We start from the raw sequence: 18,613 nt of genomic DNA on the forward strand, positions 1-18,613 counted from the left end.
ATATGTCATAATAATTCATCCTGAGGGAGACATAAATGTCTGTATCGAATTTCATGGCTGCTAGCATGGCTACAACAATTTTCGGTTATTTTCCGCAGCGACATTGGAGGGATTGAAACGGAGATGGTGATAGACGTGCAAATCAAAGACAGTTACAGGGTAAACATTGTGTTTATTTCGGTAGCACTCCTTGAACATACAGTCAGATACATCTACATGCACTCAAAAAGAAACTTGTTTAATGTCAGCGGAGCACAGAAGAAAGTGTAGTCACAGCAGGGATGCCGCTGATTCCAGCAGAGTCAAAGAAACATGTCTTCAAAGTACTCATCAAACTCCTCCTCCCTGAACAGATACAACAAACAAAAATTTAGAGATGTTAGTTCCTGTCATGCACAGTGTACACAAACTGACACAGACGGTTAAATGCTTTTGTAAAGTTAGCTCCTCCAAACAGTGTTATTACTTTGCTTTTATGTTTAATTTAAGCTCTAGACAATATGAAATAATGTGGAGTACAAACACTGGTACATAGCACAAGCAAATAAAAAGTGGCGGGCAGCAAAAAAAATCGTATTAGGAGTATTTTGTTGTAACAAACATGATATTAATCTTCAATACAGTTATAATTACATAAATTATAGAAGCTGCTGCTCCCACAGCCTTAATTCTTTTAGAATAAAACATGCTGTGTGACTGTTCAGATATAATTAGCTAATACTCTAAAGCCAGAGTGATGGATCATGTACTTGAATGAAAGCTGATGAACCACCGGCCTCCTACTATTGATCTTTTCAGGAATATTATATCTTTCTGAGAACAGAATTTAAAATGTCAGGAGAAGCGTGACAGGAGTAAGTTTAAGGTTTAGTGACTTTCAGGCCAGTTCAGGGCAGCTTTGTGCTGGGTATCTAAGTGGTCTCCATACTGTACTATATAAAGATCAGTAACCTATATAGGCTAAGTGGTAAAGACTGACTGTGATGGTTTTACAGCAGCTTACTGGGTGTGGTTTAATATGAACATTGACTGTTAGTCTCACCTTGACTTTTCCTCGACCGCAGGGGCGGGCCCTCGCCAGTGGTCAGCTTCTGATTGGCCCTCTGGCTCATCCCCAACCTCGGAGTCTAGCAGGAGAGTTTCAGAGAGTAGACAGTCAGACTCGTAGAAGGAAAAACTATGTCAACCATTAACCTTTATTTATCGTTTTCAATATCACAGTCTTTACTGTTAGCCTCGACAAGACTTAATTTCCTCAGTTCAGTCTTACAATTATAAGTCTGGGAAAAGTATGTACCAGATCAATCAGTAAATGTCACTGTGTCGCTGTGTTAAAGATGATTAAAGTTTGGAGTATATCTATGAATGAATGCAGCATGACTGCAACTGTAAGGCTCATTTCTCTCCTCAAATGTAATCAAACAAGTTTTAGTGGATCATTTAAAGTGCAAAGAACTGATGTTTCCAGAACAGTGGCCATGTTTTTTTTCAATCTGAAAATCATAAACATATACCAATGACAACTCAGGGAGTGGTGCATTCGTTCAATTAGGTTATGGAAGGGTCCATTTGACATTTTGCTGAAGGCGAAAACCAACGATTTTTATACAACCTGATTCATGCATGGCCTGAATTACGAACTAGTCAAAGTAGGAAACTGACCTGGGGCCACAGACAAAAACCCCATGTTCACTGTTTTTATAGGTAATTTGCTCCTCTAAAGTACAATATCAACTAAGGTGGATCCTCCCTTATTATTTATTTATTTTATTAGTAAGGGATCATGTATAGTATTAAACCTAAATGTTACCATTTGATATACTGTACCAGAGTTAGCTTACAGCTAATTTTCATCTGTAGTCAAATGGCAGGTCACAATTTAAACATATGCACCTAGCTACTTACTTACTTACTGATTACTAACTACTAGCTTATTAATTAATCATATGATGCTACATTTTAGTCTTGCCTGTCAAAATCTACTTTCAAGGAATGTATTATTTTAGTTTGGGGGGTCAATAGGGGACCAGTTGCATATTTTGGCCCTGGGGCAGCCTAAAGGTTTAATCCAGCCATGGTCAAACCAGAAAAAATTTTGGTTTGGTTTTCCTTTCCCTAAGCCTCACTGAACCCATCCATATTCTAGAAATCTTAAATTCATTAAAATCACGATTATCCTTCAACAACTGCTTTATATACGTGTGACTGAGACAGATTGTGAGAGTGTTTGTGTATAAATTCAGATGCATATTGAACTAAATGCCATAACCTCTGGATGCAGAAAGTTGTTTTTTTGTGTACACCTCCATCAACCCACCCACCCATCCATCCAGACCGTGAAATAAACAGAACAGGGGCACGGGGGCAAGGACATAAATTATTTTACACTGCTCACAGAGAAGGAAAAAAAGATGAGGGAGGAGAAAGACAAAGAAAAAAAGTCCAGAGGAATGGAGAGAGAGGCAGTTGAGAAAAAGCAGACCTGCTGTCGGTCTTCTACTATTATGCACAGGGCTAATGGATGGTGTTTCCAGGAGGGATTGTCAGTGTGTTTTCACTCCAAAAATTTGGAGGAGTGTCATGGCCCAGAGGCCTCGGGGAGTAGATCATAAACTGTCCAATGTGTGTGTCTTTTAAAATGGGGGAGGTGCTCTAATGTGTGTGTGTGTGTGTGTGTGTGTGTGTGTGTGTTTATGTGTGTGAGGGAGTTATGAACGCTACCTTTGTCCGAGTCCCGCGACTCCACCGAGCTGTTGGAAGAGGTGGATTGAGCTGTAGAGAAACAGGGTTGTAAAGTAAAATATGTTTTAATCAAAAGGGAGTTGTTAAAAAATAATAATGACAAGCACAAATGAAAAATGAGAATGATATAATTTCCAAGAAATTTATATCAGCAAGGGAGAAGAGACGAGTCATACCCCTGTGCCTCTTATGTTTGTCTTTGTGTTTGTGCTTCTTGGAATGTGAGGATGATCTCTTCCTCTTCTTCTTCTTCTTTTTCTTATCTGATGGCTCCTGGTTCTCCTCTGAAACCCCTTTAGTCCTTGTCTTTGCCTTCACCTCCTTCCTCCTGGCGACAGAAACACAGGTTGATCAAACTGAATTCACAATATAAAGATCTCAACTATGGCACCATTTGAAATACAACTTGAAATCCTTTAAGGCCATGTTTCAGAGGTTCATGAAAGACTCTTGAATGGGCAAAGGCTTTCTATACATCTTGTAATAAAGTCTGCTGGAATATGAAACTGCTTAAAACCACCCACTGTGACCAAAAAGAGAAAATTTTTAATGTAAAAAAGGTGAAAAGTATGCTGCTTACTTGTGGTGGTAATTGAGTTTGAACGAGCATTCAGGGCATAGTCCTAGAACAGAACCAACATGGCATCATCATCTACAGTGCAACGGTCATAGAAACTGTTTCACTGGTATTAGCGTATTATTATTATTACAGCCATTATCAGTGTGATGTAACATTACAGGATAGCTTCACAGTTTTTCTGTCCTAAAACAATAGTCAGGTTCCCAAATGAGCATTGACACGTTTCTCTTGCTGTGATGATTCCTCCTGTTCATACAGGCAATTAAGAGGTCCCTTCATAATGCACTTTCAATGTAAGTGATAGTGGGCAAAAATGTATTTCAAAGTTTATTTGAAGCTAATATGAAGCCTCAGCCATCCACATTAGTCAAATTAAGTCAATATCTTTCAAAGTTACAGTCTTTATAGTGCCATTTCCCTCTTTTTGTTACAATCCTTCCACTGCAGCTGAACAGGAAACCACTGTCCATTGAGACACAAAGAGGGATTTTTTTACTAAAAAGACTAACTGTGGAAGATATCCATTTTATTTGACTAACTCAGGCCCATATTATCTTCCTATAAAATTTTGAATACATTTTTGGTCATAATAAGGACTGTTGTTTTAAGACAGACTTGAAAAATTGTGAACCTGTCCTTTAATTCTTGTACTTATTATGGCAACATAATTATGATGTTGGTGAGCTGGGACATTAAGGATGAAATATGTTAAAATGAAGATTTCATTTTATATTCAGAGTTAATAACCTATCACTTTCCCCCCATTTATTCATGTCCAGGTTGCAGTGGCAGCAGGCTAAACAAGATAGCCCCTACTTCTTCCTCCCAAGCCATGTCCTCCAGCTCTTTCTGGGGGATCCCAGGGCATACCTATATGTTTATTGATTTATTATGAGAGACATTTTACCTAAGATACCTGTTCAACAGTTTATCCATTACCTTTTGAATTCTATTTATATATCATTATATATCTGGCAAGGGTTGCATATTCGTACTTCTTGTCATTAAACATTACTTTCAATTCATGCTGCTATAAAATATAACCATCACTGAAACTGTGTGTAAACTGAAAAAAATGTTTGTACCAGAAGCATACAGATGGGTGACAAATAAAAGGAAAAACTGGCACAGGTCTGAATGCTTGACCCCTACGGTGAGGGGATCTAGTCCCTCTGTTATGCTGTGGTGGGCATTTTGCTTGCATGGTTTGGGTCCACTTGTCCCCTTAGAGGGAAGGGTCACTGCAAATCAATACAAAGTTGTTCTGAGTGATCACCTTTATCCTATGATGAAACATTTCTATCCTGATGGGAGTGGTCTCTTTCAGGGTGACAATGCCCCCATCCATAACGAGGGGTCACTGAATGGTTTTATGAATATGAAAATGATGTGAATCATATGCTATGGTCTTCACAGTCACCAGATCTCAACCCAATTGAACCCAATTAGATCATCAAAACACTAAATGAGGGAATATCTTTTTGAAGAATTCCAGAGGAGTTCCAGAGACTTGTAGAATCCATGCCAAGGCGTATTGAAGCTGTTCTGGTGGCCCAACACCTTACTAAGACACTTTATGTTGGTTTTTCCTTTAATTTCTCACCCATCTGTATATGACAGTATCATCTGGAAACTCGCTCCATAATTCTGGTATATAATTTTTATAAACTTATAATATATATAAAGAGAAGTGGACTAAGGACTGAACCCTGTGGAACTCCTTTTTTACTCTACAGGAAAGATGCTTTTCATTGTCATCATAACACAGTTTATGGGTTCATAAGTACAATTTGAAACTTTATCAGTTGTTGCTAATGTTTTGAGAAACGTATTTAATAATTCCTTTTCCTTCATGACTCCATTGCAACATCATCACGATCCATTACATCTCTCCAGTGCGCCTTATCAACTTCATGCTCCAGGGTCAACAAATCGTGTCTCATTACTGTCAAACCATTTAGGATTGTCAAAACATTGGATTTAGAAGTACAATAAACAGGAAAACATTTTTTGTTGATGAGGAGAAGCGACACGTCTGGATGTGACCTGTTGCACTAGCTTGTTAAAAGAGCCTGTCATTTCCTGCTTGACTGAGTTTACTACGACTGGTGGGTCCTCCAATTACGGTAATTATTATAACAGGATTTTCTGCAGTATGATACCTGAAGGAGGATTATTATGAGCCGGGTCTTAGACGGAAACCCCCACTAGGCCACAGCCTCACACACACACGCGCAAAGACACATGCACACTAACAAATCTTTTTACTTAGAATGATCAGAGAAAATGAGAAAATAATTTGTCTTTTGGCTTACTGAGTTTGACCAATGCGTTTCTCTTCTCGCCCTGTTCTACATAGGCAAAATTCACTTCCCAGCTTTTTAGGCCTTCCTGCTTCTCACAGCGTTTGTTTCCACACTGGAATTGACCTGGAAGACAAGAGAGCACACGAGCTGAATACATCAATAATGTTTACATATATTTCATCCACCTATCTCAGATCCACAACAACTTACGATAAATGCAAAGACACAACCTCAATTCCGCATTTATTGATTATCTATTAGTAAGGAGTGAAGATTAACTGAGCAACAGTGCCCTGGTGATGAATGTACAAATAATTATGTGTCAAGAATGATTATGTATAATATAGAAAGAACAAACAGGCAGAATTGACACAATTAAAAGATGATTGTATATTTTAAAAAATTATTTTACAAATGAGAAATCCAGAATATAAATCTCACACTTTTTCTGATTTTTTCAGCACTCTCGCCCCCGTCCATCTATCACTACACCCCTTCCTCCATATCCCCCTGCTCCTTCTCATCTCCCTTTCTTCACCTCGCCTCATCCCCTCAGGCCTCCCTCAAGCTGCTGCACAGCATGCCTATTATCCCTAGAGGAGCTTAAGGTGGCATTGATCTGGTCCCCGGGAATCCTCCAGACGGTAACAGAGGGAGCGAATGCGTCAGAACAGGCCGTTCTAGGCACGGGGACGCTCCTTATTCTCCAAGAGGAAAGTGATGCCTGCCTGCACTTACTTTAGATCAAGACTCTCTAAACATTCAGGTGAGGTGACGCTGGCTGTCATGGCTTCGGGCCACTTGCGCCATAAGGCAGACTTTGCAGTCATGTGCTGTACTGGATTAAAGAGCTATGACATCAGGAAAAAAAGCACTTCTGGCCAGTGACTTTGACTTTTATTTTTCTGATACCCCTCTGATTCTTTTAACTTACTGTTCATCAAATTCTATTTCCCTAAATTATTCTTCAATAACAACCTAAAGTCAGATTTTACAGTTTGATGGCATCTAAAAGTTCAAATTAAAAAAATTTAAAACATTTTTTGCAAAAGGTTCATTATAAAACTTAAAAGTAACTATAGTGAAACCAACTTCATTACATCAACTGAAGGGTGAAATTTTATAGTCTGTCAGTCATTTTTGCAGCAGGAGCGTGCAATCTGTCTAAACATAAAAATAACATTCATTAACGAATCAACCAATTCCTTATAAATGGGGAACAGTAAGAAAAGCTAGAAAGCTTAAACGGATAACTAACTAAAAAAACTTGTCACGTTTTAGGATGCCAGACATATACTGTATGTTCACTTAGCTGCATTTTCAATTTTTCATAACTTGACAAGTACTTAGTGATGTGAAAATAAAAATGCCAGGATGTTCCTTTAAATCTTTGATGACCGGTCCTTTCTGACACTACATGGGTGTGACTTGAGACAGGGCCATCTCTTCACCTTGGTGCCAACATAATGCCACAAACAGTGACCAGTGCCCGCATACCTGAGAGAATCCTGTGCTGTCTTCACCATCATCAGTGACGTCAAAGACAATCGCACTGGAGTTGTCCCATGACATCTTATTCTCTCCATCACGCAAACACAAATCAACGGATACATCTACTCTATGTACAAACCAGGCATTTACTGTATTGGTAAAGAAAAAAGGAGAAAGGCCCTGCTTATCTTGAATAGGGTATTGAATCCCTCGCTGCTGCAGTGAAGCTGCTCAGTGTCGAATATAAAAGAATGTGATATATTCAAAGGTTACAACATGGAGAGTGTGAATATGTCTGACCCTGCAGCTACTTACAACCACAACCCTGGTAGAGTGGATACAATAGAAATCTGTTTCTAGGCAACTCCTTTGACAAAATAAATGTCAAAAACTAAATATAATCAAGGTCAGGAATACAATTCTTCTCTCTGACAGCTTTCAGCCCCTTTTTATACTCAAAAACATTATTGTACCCTCATGAAAGCTAATGAGCACAGTGTTAGTCGATAGTGCTGGGCTCAGGAGGCAGATTTTTAAAATAGTGCCACACAGAGCACCCTTTCTTTGATGATAGAAATAAAAGGATGTACAGTGTATTTTGTTGACAAGTGTTCAGTTATCCTCACACATCAGGTGAGCCTCACGTGCTTCATGAGAAGACCTGGCAAAAGGTTGGCTGAGTAAACCCGTTAAAGAGAGGAAACTCCTGTCCTTCTACGTCAAAGGATCCTAATTCCACCAGCCAGTGGTCTGAGATCAAGACGGATACACTGCGAGACAGATGGCTGCATGATTAACATTCACTGGATGGAGTTGCGGGGCTGTGACCCGAGCCGGCCCTCTTTCACTTTTTATGCACCCTTGGATAACCGTTAAAAGTTCACAAAGGACGCATTATCGTGAAATCGGGCCAGTTTGTTGAGAAAATATTCCGATTTAACATGTAGCACACTCTCTGAGTTTCACAGATTAAGCTGATTAAGGAGATAGGTAGTTGCAAAAACTTGCTTATTAGCACATGACTGTGGAGCCTGACTTAGAAAAAAGAAACACGTTTTATTGAAAGGAATAGTTTGACATTTTGGGAAAGACATTTTCATACCGACAGTTAGATGAGAAGATTGATTCCACTTTCATGTTTGCACAGTAAATATAATGCTACCGCCAGCAGTCAGTTAGTTTAGCTTAGCATGAAGACTGGAAACAGGGGAAAGCAGATAGCCTGGCTCTGTCCGAAAGGAACAAAATCTGCCTACCAGCACTTCAAAAGCTGAATAATAATTTAATACAGTTTATATCTCGTTTGTTTAATCTGCACAACGAACAAAGTGTAAAAACGAGAAGTTGCAGGGGGTTGTGTGACTATTTCTTGGCCGGGCATAGTGACTTCTTAGAATCTCCATCGGTGACCTGGCAACCTCACAGTGACAGCAAGACTCCAAGATAGTAAATAAGTGTATTTTACAAAATGACACACAATCCCACCTCTAACTCTGGATCAGATTCTGCCTCTTAATGTATGTTTTTCACATTGACAAGAAGTCCAGGCTGCTGACCCAAAGTGCCACACTCGCTCTGTTTTGAAACATTTATTGACTCCACACCATCCAGTTAACTAAGTAGACTGAAGGGCATTATATGCAACTAGGATTATGTTTTATACTGTTTAAGTCCCAAGAACTGCATTGGATCTGTCTCTCACGCTGTATACTATTGAAAAATACTCCTATTAATTTTAATGTACAACACCCTGCTATTCACTCACAGATAAACACTTAAAAACCATACTAGACTGGGAAAGCTTGGTGGGCTGTGGGTTTATTAGCTATAACTTCTAACACTAAAGATACACTCAGATACTTCTCCAGAGCTGATTTATTTTGCCTGGCCCAACAGAGCTCAGTAGGATATACTTCTAAAGTACAAACCCTGCCCACACTGGAACTCAGGCCAGCCTAAAGCACTCATTAAAACCAACAACCAACAGTAACACCTTTAAATTGGCCTGAAATGAAAGGACACTTTCATTTTACTAAAATACACCACAAATTAATCCAAACTGCCTGTATGTAATAGGAGGTGACAATATTTAAAAAAAAAAGTCAGATGGCCTAACACTTAACCTAACAGTGTCAGTTATACAGAGGCGCCAGAGGTGCGTCGAACCTGATGCCAGCACTGTAGGTGAGAGAGTGTTAAAAACCTTTTTTTAAGTTACGTAAGCCAAGACCTTTGATACTCCATTTACCCTGACAGGAGGCCCACCAAAAATAAGCCTGGCCTCAACTAACTTTGGCCTTTCACCTCCTCCTGACAGCAAGACTAACGCTCAATTTGTACCAGAAGGGAAACACACAGAAAAACAAGAGTTGGAATGAAGCGGTTGCATACCTTACACCGCACATGTACATCTGCTCCAGTGTAAAAGACTCTCAGGACTCACATAATACTCACATATTGACATTTTATTGGAAGCAAAGATAATATTTGGCAAAATACTTCAATCCTAGCTTCATGCACTCATGTGTATCGTGTGCAAGGAAGAAATTACACTGACTATGGCTAGATTACTCAAAGGTATCCTATGGAGTTTCTGCCCACTAGTAGTGCTATGGAGCAATATTTTTACGAGTTGGTCCCCAATTTTGCACAAGCAATGTGATACATATTCCTGCCGCGGGTTTCAAGCTACTCCACTGAGCAGTTGTTGGGAATATCGCACAAAGAAGTGTAGTGATATATTTATGTGAATCTTTCAAAAAGGTATGAATGTTTCTGGACAAAATAAAAAAGAAGTTGTGAGAATGAATAAAAGGTGAATCTCATTCCTCAATAATCATTTAAGATGTAGGGAAACATAGGAGTCCTGGGGAGAGGATCACACGTTATCCACCCCCTGGACACCTATACTTTCTCTTTAAAGGACCTATGTGTAAGATTTAGTGGCATCTAGCAGTGAGTTTGCAGATTGCAACCAACTGAATACACCCCCCCCCCTTCCAAGCGTGTAGAAGAACCTATGGTGGCCGCGAAACTTGCAAAAAACCTCGAAAGGTCCTCTCTAGAGCCAGTGTTTGGTTTGTCCGTTCTGAGCTGCTCGAGAAACATGGCGTTGCAACATGGCGGGCTCTGTGGAAGAGAGCCTGCTCCCTATGTAAATAGTAAGGGCTCATTCTTAGGTAACGAAAACACAACAATTCTTATTTTCAGGTGATTATAAACACCTGAAAACATACCTATGAATATAATATTCCATTTCTGCTAAGTCTGCTCTGCTAGATGCCACTAAATCCTACACACTGCACCTTTAATTTTTTAAAAGGAAAAATATTTCTGACCTACAAAAGAAGAGAGAATCAAACCATTCGGTACTTAACCGTTACAGCAAACTCCTTCATCCCATATCACACTGTGGTCATGAAAAGAAACATCAGTGCTCTTTGTAATCTACCTAATTAGGTGCGCAGTGGTCAGCATTACCTAATACCAACATAGCCTGAAGTGCACAGGGGGTGATAAGAGGACAGTGTCAAAAAGGTGTCCATGGCAAGGTGGAAATGCAGTGCCTCTTATAAGGAATTGCAAGTGCAAAAAAATACAAATTCATTCCTATATATTGCTATTCCTTATATCCCTATATAATCTGGCCATTTGATCTGGTAAACACAACTCCTGAGCCTGGATTAACAACATTCAATCCAGGTGTAACTAATTGAACTATAAACTCTTGAATAGAATCTTGCTGTTGACACATCTACAGGTTGTACACATTTTGCATTAAACAATGAATAAGACACAAAAACTGTGAAGTGCCTGCATCTGCATATCAAATCAAGCTCTAGTTAAATTGTAACCATGATTAAGACTTTCTCCACCTTTCACCCAAACACTTTTAACTTTTACTTTGCACAAGCGCTTTCTCTACCTCTGAATAAGGATGGTGGGTCAACTTTACAGAATTAGATTAGTACTGACTTCATTGGAGAGTTTTAGCATCACATGCTCTAAATAGTGCTTAAGAAGTATGTCTCTAGGAATCATTAATGTGCACAAATCACAGACGTGACAGCTGAAGTGAAGCGCCTCTGACCTGATCTAATTCCACTTCCTGTGCAGTATTGCTACAGGGGGTGAAGTGTCAGAGACCAGGATTACACAGTCTTAATCTGGAACAATATATTGGCTTATTCAGCTTTCTCAGGCATGCTGTGTTTGTGTATATTTGATGTAAACAACTAAAACAACTAATTATTCACAATGTGAAATGTGTGTGCATCTGCGTGCCTCAAAGCGTATCACTGAGCTGTGACGACGGGTTTACCCTCACAGAGTGGCTGATAATGTCCCTCCAGGTAAAACCTATAAATATCTGTGGCTGTCACACACAGGAAGTGTAGACAGAGAGGAGGTGTTGTACTAATCCTGAACAATTAATAGACAGTAACCATCAAAGCCCTGCCAAACTGTCGAGGTAAGCTCTTTGAATGAGGTATTGCTCTAAGTGTGAGACATAAATAGAAAAAAAACAAATGTTAAAAAGGAGGGGGCGGGGGTTGTTTGTGTGAATAAACAGATCAATTGATTATTGAGTGGCACTAATAGTCACACAAGGTTGAGAGGCATGAGCACACAGGAAAACAAAAAGAAAGCTCAACTGAAAGGTCAAACATTTGAAAGGTTTTGTGTGTTCTTCTGTCAAGCCGATAAGTCAAAGTGAAGTAAAACAAGCATATTTTACATGAGGAGAGAATTGTAAAGACAAGTAGTCTACAGTATGTATTGTACTACTGTGTAAATCATCTTGTCTATGTCGCCACCTAGTGGAGAAAGTTGTCAACTTCTTTTGGCCGTGTTATGAGGAACCCTGTCCGAGGAAAGGCCTTTATTAAGGAAAGATAATTCTCTAGCTAACAGGAATGTTTTCAGTGTTTCTCTTATTAGAAATACAATAACAATAGAATGTATGATATTTATGTTATGAAACAGCAGTATATTCAAAACACACATATAGCAAGACAATGATGGGAGTTTGTTGTACCTTTGCCGGAGACGACTTCATTTTCAGTCCGCCAACGAAATCCAAACTGTTGGGCACGAATTGAAAGAATAAAATGAATGAATTGTGGCAGCATTCAATGTGTTTTCAGCATCTGAACACTGGGCCAAATGAAAAAAACATTCTGCAGATGTCAACAACTACTATCCTCATGTACACATAGTTTATTCATATTTTCAGTTTAGTTTTTTATGAAAGAATGCTGTATGATAGATGCAAGCATATTTAATTTAACGAAGCATCAGTGAACATGTCATTTATAAGTTAGCCAGTTCCTGTATAGCACACTCTCCACTGTCTGTTGAGTCATCTGTGTGCTGTCACACCTCATTTGCCCAAAACCATAGATCAAAACTGGGAATGATGCAACACATCGCTATATTTGCAATCGTTAGGCACATCAGAATAATTTGTGGGCAAATTTGGATTCATGTAGGAAGTTTTGCGGCAACTTGAATTATGTTGTCAGAGCTGCGTTTTAAGTTTCGACTGTTTTATATAGTGCCGATTATTATATTTCAATCTGGGTATTGTATATTATATATGTATGTTATCTGTCAGGTCCATCAACATCACAACAGTCTGAGATAGCACATGAGTTTAAAATATATATTTGAGTATAGCGTACTCAGTGGAGAAAACAGTGCAGTTATGGAGCTGAGCCATAAGCACACTGCCCTTGGGTTTAACATATTGTCAATTTTAAAGTCTGGATTGAGCCCAGAATGGCCTTGTGGTCAGTAGAGACAGAACACAGTGCCAAAACACATCTTGCACACAACTTTCATCTTAAATAGACCAGTAGTGGCAGAAATAAGTGACTGAGTTATTAAATTTGAACCTTTGCTCATGGCACCACCACTGGGACAATTAGCGTAATTTCTTCTGACAGTGGAGCACAGTGCAAAAATGGATCATCCTGCCAAGTGCAGGTAGTGTTCTTTGAGTACATTCTGTAGGTGTGGTGACTTGTTTTTCACTTTTTCCTTTCCTTTGCTGTTCCAACAGCCCATTTTCTTTTAAATAATAATCTCAAACAGATACAAGAATATGTTTTCTGTGTCCAGAGGTCTTTTCTCATTACTAAACACTATATTTTATCAACAGCCTGCCAGAAAAGAACATTATATATATATATTCATAACAGTACACACATAATTTATTAGATTATGTCATACTGTTGTTAGTGTATCTGAATATTCCTATGACATTGTCTCAACCTCTTAACAACGGCACAGATACGCAAAAACAGTCCCTTACTTCTTTCAGGATTTCACTGATGTTCAACGTGTTCAAAGCTGCTGCATTCAATATACTCACTAATCATTAGGTGGTTTGAGCCACCTGCTATGTGCTGTCACATTGTCTGACATTTACTAAACACCTTCTGCTGCTGCATGCTGTTTTAAATTGGGCAATAAATCAATTAATGAATACGTTCATGCATTTATTCTACCTTGTTTTCCTTGTATCTGCTGAGGTCAGCTATGCAGTACTCTTTAAACAGTTTGTCGTAATACTTCTTGGCCAATTCTTTCTCCCTGGGACACGACAAGGAAAAGAAAGAAGTTAGGCAACAGTGCGAAACATTTTTTGGTCATCAGGTGCAAGTTACTTGTGGATTCAGAGTTCAATCATACATGTTTTCAGAAAAAGAACAAAATGACTGAAAACAGAAAGTGCATATTGAAGCAGCTTGTGTGAGTAGTTGATAATTACCATGTCATGTCATCCTCATCCTCATCCCTCCAGAGGAAGCGATGATTCTCACGCAGCACATCCACATCCGTTTTGTCTTTGGATCTGAGGGAAAGAAAAGCTTAAATGAGAAAGCTTATAGGCACAAATACATGGATAAGGAGGATGAGTTAAAAAAAAATACTGCTACTTCAAATTCAAAGTAATTATATAAACGAATTACAAAAATGCATAGACAGTTGTCTGATATGGTTAACGCACTCTTCTTAGTTTTAGCAGCAAATGACTGATCCTTTAAGTTTGACAGTGAGACAGAACACTTACGCAGAACGTTTGAAGTCGCCCATCTGTCCTCCATAATAAAGTATGTAGTCACCGACAAACTTCTTATGTCGCTCAAACTGGAGACGTCTGCTTAAGGTCATTATCAATTTAAATGTTTTGCACAGTGAATGTTTGAGCCTTTAAATGAAGAGTAACTTAGCACTTGGACCAACATGTACTAAACATACAAGATTGTTATATGATGTTTTAAAATGTACTGTATGTATTAAATCTTTTTTTTTTGCTTTAAGATATGACTTTTTGTCTTTTTTGAGGGATTATCAACCTGTTTCATCCTTTTATGTTGAAATCACAGGACAGTGAGACAGGTTGATAAAGAAAGGATACAGCATTCATCGATATCAGATGGGCTCTTCTGTTCCTGGCTTCCTCTCTGCGAAATATAAAACAATCATATTTATCAAAAAGATTAGCAAAGAGTTAGTTCATGTTGACAGCATATTTTGTTCATTTGTATCACTAAAGACTTCTTAAACATTTTCTGTATAAAAAAGTGAGGACAATGGAGTGAGAGGAAACTATCATAACATAGATGAATTATGCTCCCATTTGGTTTTATTTAAAGCATAAATTAATTAAAAAACACAAATCTTCTCTGAATGGTAATGTGAGGACGGTGGGTAAATTAATTTAATCTTGGCAGTAATGATGAGTTTTCAGACATGAAAATAAAAATGAAATTTTTCTCACTTTAATTGTGTCGTACATCATGTTCACACTAATTGCAAATAAGATTTGAATTTGATTGATTTAATTTTAATATATGCAGTCCCTCCATAGATATTCAGAACTGACATTAGCACATTGCTGTAGTATAAAACATAACGAAAAAAACATTATGAATCATGTATTTTAATGTGATAGATTGTACAGTACCTGTCCAGTTCACTGGAGTGAAAACTCCGGTGAGCCGCCTGGGAATACCGACCTTTTTTAAATGGTTTCTGTAAGATTTCCTCCTCATGTTTCCTGTCAACAAAGATACAAATAAACGCAGAAAGCTTGTGTTAGTGGAAAAGGCTACTCGTATCAGTGTAAATTTAAGCTACTGGAGGCAGAAGTAAAGGGGGGAGAATAAGAACTTAAGTTTATTCAGAATACAGTAGCCTTTGTATGACCTCCTACACAGTTACACCTATTTCAGTGTTTAGTCTGCACAGAGCCCCTATGAGTTTAGATAAACTAAATTTGACTAAACTGATCAATATTATTGAGCCCAGTTCAAATATGGAATTCTAGAGTCTCTAATTTTACCTTTTAAGTCCTCTCTCTGAGGACTCTCCTTTTTCGTCGTCATCACTGAAATCGGAGTCATAGCCGCCGCCACCTCCATGCACCTGAGGAAATACAAGAACTCATTTGTGTTGGTACAGCTGACCACACATTCATAACCAAATACACAAACACCTGCATTCACAGACACCAGCTTACAGAATAATGCATATTCAAAACATAATAGATAACATAGATAATATAACATTACGCAATACCATCAGAAAGGCATCTGATCGGCCCCATATTTATTCTGCAGCACGACAATGACAATGACCCCAAACATACAGTTAGAGTCGTAACGAACTATATTTAGCAACAAGAACAACAAGGAGTTATGCAACAGATGGTTTGGCCCCCTCAAGCCCTGATCTCAACATCATGGAGTCAGTCTGGAATCACATGAAGAGACAGAAGCAGCTGAGACGCCTAAATCCACAGAAGAACTGTGGCAACTTCTCCAAGATGCAGGAACAACCAACCTGCCAAGTACCTTGAAAAACTGTGTGCAAGTGTACCGAGGAAAACTGCTGCTGTTTTAAAGGCAAAGCGTGCTTACACCAAATATTGAGTTAATTTAGATTTCTTCTGTTTAATAGACTTTGCATTAAGTTAATTGATAAATAAAAACTCTTCATGTTATTATGCATTGTTTGAATGCATCCTCACTTAACTTTTAGTGCCAAAAAACTTTGTAGATTTGCATTTTACAGAAAAAGTACTAGTTGCACAACGATCAGATTTAACAGTAAATATGACACTAGGTTAGAGTAAGATTATTTTCGAAATAATTTGCATCAAAAATCACCATTGTCATGTTGCATGTAGCCATTGTAAAAGGTGCACCGTATAAACTGAGATACAATGTAACAAACCCTGTATTATCCAGTACCAGGAACCACTAGTTTCTGGGGCTGCATCTTTAAGATATCACTGTGGGTTTTGTAATGTTGTGCTCTAATCTTTTTTGATGATTGACTGTTGTCTAAAGGCTCCTTCTCTGTAAGGGAAACAGGCTTAAGCACAGAAGGTTTAGCGTTATCTAAAAACTAAAATGGTACAAGAATGTTGCATTTTGTTCAAAACGCCTAATCATAACCAGCAAAACATTTGGCAATTAAGCCACATTTACGTTACAACACCAGTTTACCTTGGCTAACTTCAGGCTAATGTTTTATGTTAACTGGCTTATAACAAGTAGCAGCAAACGAAACGCTAACTAGTGAAACTGTTCGCCGAACTCGACTGCATAAAAAATATGATTTCGACTTTAACAGATACAAACCTTCACAAGACTATCCATCACATTAGAATCGCAGGAGGCATCCAAACTGACTACGAATGTTTACAAAACGGCGTCGCCAGGTGATGATGTTGAGCGGCGAGTCGCGGTCTGATGACGTTTACACTAACTTCATAAATTACTCTGCCGAGAAAAGAGGAAATAATTCCTCTTATCCTTTAAAAATTGGACGAATATTAATACAGGTGTATTAGAGGAGAACAAGCCATGACTTCAAAAACTGGTAAATGAAACAAATATTCTTCTTCTAATGAAAAACAAGAAGAGTAGAACACCAGACACACTGACTTTAACACTGATTGATTCAGGTGATGTCTTTCATCCTCGCTGCAGGATGCATGTAGGCGTTTGAATGGGCTACTAGATGGGAAATAAAGAGGGTATTATGCCTTTTGAAAATGTTACAGTATAATTGAGTCCTTGGGTTATAAGAGGTGACAGGGGTGGAAGTTCGCCATAGTCTGTGAACAAAAGTCCAGTGTTTTATGCCGTTTCTACAGCCCACTGAACTCAACAAAGCAGTCAATGTTGGATTGAAAAAAGGACAGGAAGTGAGAAACAACTCCTACAGAGAGTATGAATGCCTGTCATCTTTTGTTGTCTTAAGAATAATAGAAATGTATATGAAATGAACTGCTGTCTTCCCATGTATGCCAGTCACTGCCTACAGCTTTATCTAAATTAATTACTATCTGAGCGAGGAGTTGATATTATAAATTTAAAAAAACACACTTAAATTAATGCTATTCATTCCTAGGGTGCTTGCCTAATCAAAATCTTCTGGAGGTCATACTTTACTAACCATTTCTTATGCCACAATATCCCTGAAATGATATTCCGTGTTTATTTTTTAACTACGAGGTAAATTATCATCTTCTTTTCACGGTTAATGTCATTATTATGCCGAAACGGGGAAGAAAAGAGGCAGCATTTGAATGAGTGAGGCAGGTGCATTTGCACAGAGCCTCATGAATAGCCGCTTCCCATTAGCCATGCACGGCTCTGAAGCGCGCATAAATAATAGCTGGCACTGCTGATAAAAAAGCGCACCTTGGGGCCTCTCCCCCCTCTCTTTCCTCCATCTCTCTCTTTCTCTCTTTCTTCTCTTCTCTTTCTCTCTCTCACGGGCTTTTTTTTTCCTTTCATGGCAGCAGAATTTAGTCTACAAGACAACTTATTTGTAAGCAGATAACTAGTAAGAAATAGACCGTTTTTTTGTTGTTTTTTTTTTAACAGTGAGTTTTGTTTAGAAGCTTGAAATAATTCCCTTTCATGACATGAATCTGAGCCTGCTCTCTGCTCTCATGCCCTGTCTGTCCCGCATTTGTAATCCTGCGCTTTGCAGAACGAATCCGCTGGACTGGTGCCTTCCTATTGAGACGCAAGAAGCATAGACACAAGCCTGCATCAGAGCGCAACAACACCAGGCTTTTATCATTAAAACAAACAAGACAGACAAATACTTTTTTGTAAAAATTAATTTTTGTCTTTTAGATCCTGTGATTCCGGGAAGTTGCATGTGCAGGAGTGGCAGAAGGAATGGGATACCCGGGCAGAACAGTGAGGGGATGGAGAGGATGGAAAGGGTGGACGCTCCTGGTTTGGGTCGCCGCTGTCAGCTTGATCTTAGCGGACGGACGGAGAGTGAGGCAACCCAGATGCCCCTCTGGATGTACCTGCACCAAAGATAATGCCCTGTGTGAGAGTGTCCGATCTGTGCCTCACACTTTCCCCTCCGACGTCGTTTCACTGTAAGTATCCCTGCACCTGAATAAGACTCTTGGTTTATTGTGCAATGTCATGGACATATGGTGAATTGT

At 38.8% G+C, this 18,613-nt stretch overlaps 2 protein-coding genes across 6 annotated transcripts in view; one reads left to right on the top strand and one right to left on the bottom strand.

Moving 5' to 3' along the window:
• Positions 1 to 152: 152 nt before the first annotated feature.
• On the bottom strand, positions 153 to 16,915 carry fra10ac1 (FRA10A associated CGG repeat 1). Its single transcript, XM_067577012.1, has 14 exons — positions 16,776 to 16,915; positions 15,473 to 15,555; positions 15,095 to 15,187; positions 14,546 to 14,591; positions 14,198 to 14,274; positions 13,895 to 13,978; positions 13,632 to 13,716; positions 12,158 to 12,203; positions 5,638 to 5,751; positions 3,323 to 3,365; positions 2,919 to 3,070; positions 2,722 to 2,772; positions 1,043 to 1,127; positions 153 to 345 (listed from the first exon to the last, which is right to left on the bottom strand). The coding sequence occupies exons 1-14, from the start codon at positions 16,791 to 16,793 to the stop codon at positions 303 to 305; spliced, it is 1,020 nt and encodes a 339-aa protein (XP_067433113.1). The 5' UTR covers positions 16,794 to 16,915; the 3' UTR covers positions 153 to 302.
• Positions 15,849 to 18,613, top strand: part of lgi1b (leucine-rich, glioma inactivated 1b) — a 13,263-nt gene continuing 10,498 nt past the window's right edge. The window contains exons 1-2 of one of the 5 annotated variants that reach the window (XM_067577010.1): positions 15,849 to 15,979; positions 18,288 to 18,544. In XM_067577010.1, the coding sequence (XP_067433111.1) occupies positions 18,333 to 18,544 (212 nt within the window). In that variant the 5' untranslated portion in view covers positions 15,849 to 15,979; positions 18,288 to 18,332. Of the gene's footprint in view, positions 15,980 to 16,887; positions 17,017 to 17,097; positions 17,368 to 17,825; positions 17,989 to 18,287; positions 18,545 to 18,613 lie in introns of those variants that run through there. The other 4 variants (XM_067577008.1, XM_067577009.1, XM_067577005.1 and 1 more) reach the window with 4 other exon arrangements.

This window comes from Thunnus thynnus, chromosome 20 (genome assembly GCF_963924715.1).
Source record: "Thunnus thynnus chromosome 20, fThuThy2.1, whole genome shotgun sequence".
Taxonomy (NCBI): domain Eukaryota; kingdom Metazoa; phylum Chordata; class Actinopteri; order Scombriformes; family Scombridae; genus Thunnus; species Thunnus thynnus.

What these genes read in the sequence shown, in the direction of transcription:
- fra10ac1 (XM_067577012.1), bottom strand. An exon ending in AAACTCAATTACCACCACAA is followed by an intron (nt 3,071 to 3,322) that starts GTAAGCAGCATA and finishes TTCTGTCGCCAG; the next exon opens with GAGGAAGGAGGTGAAGGCAA. An exon ending in GTCGCGGGACTCGGACAAAG is followed by an intron (nt 1,128 to 2,721) that starts GTAGCGTTCATA and finishes CTCTCCTGCTAG; the next exon opens with ACTCCGAGGTTGGGGATGAG.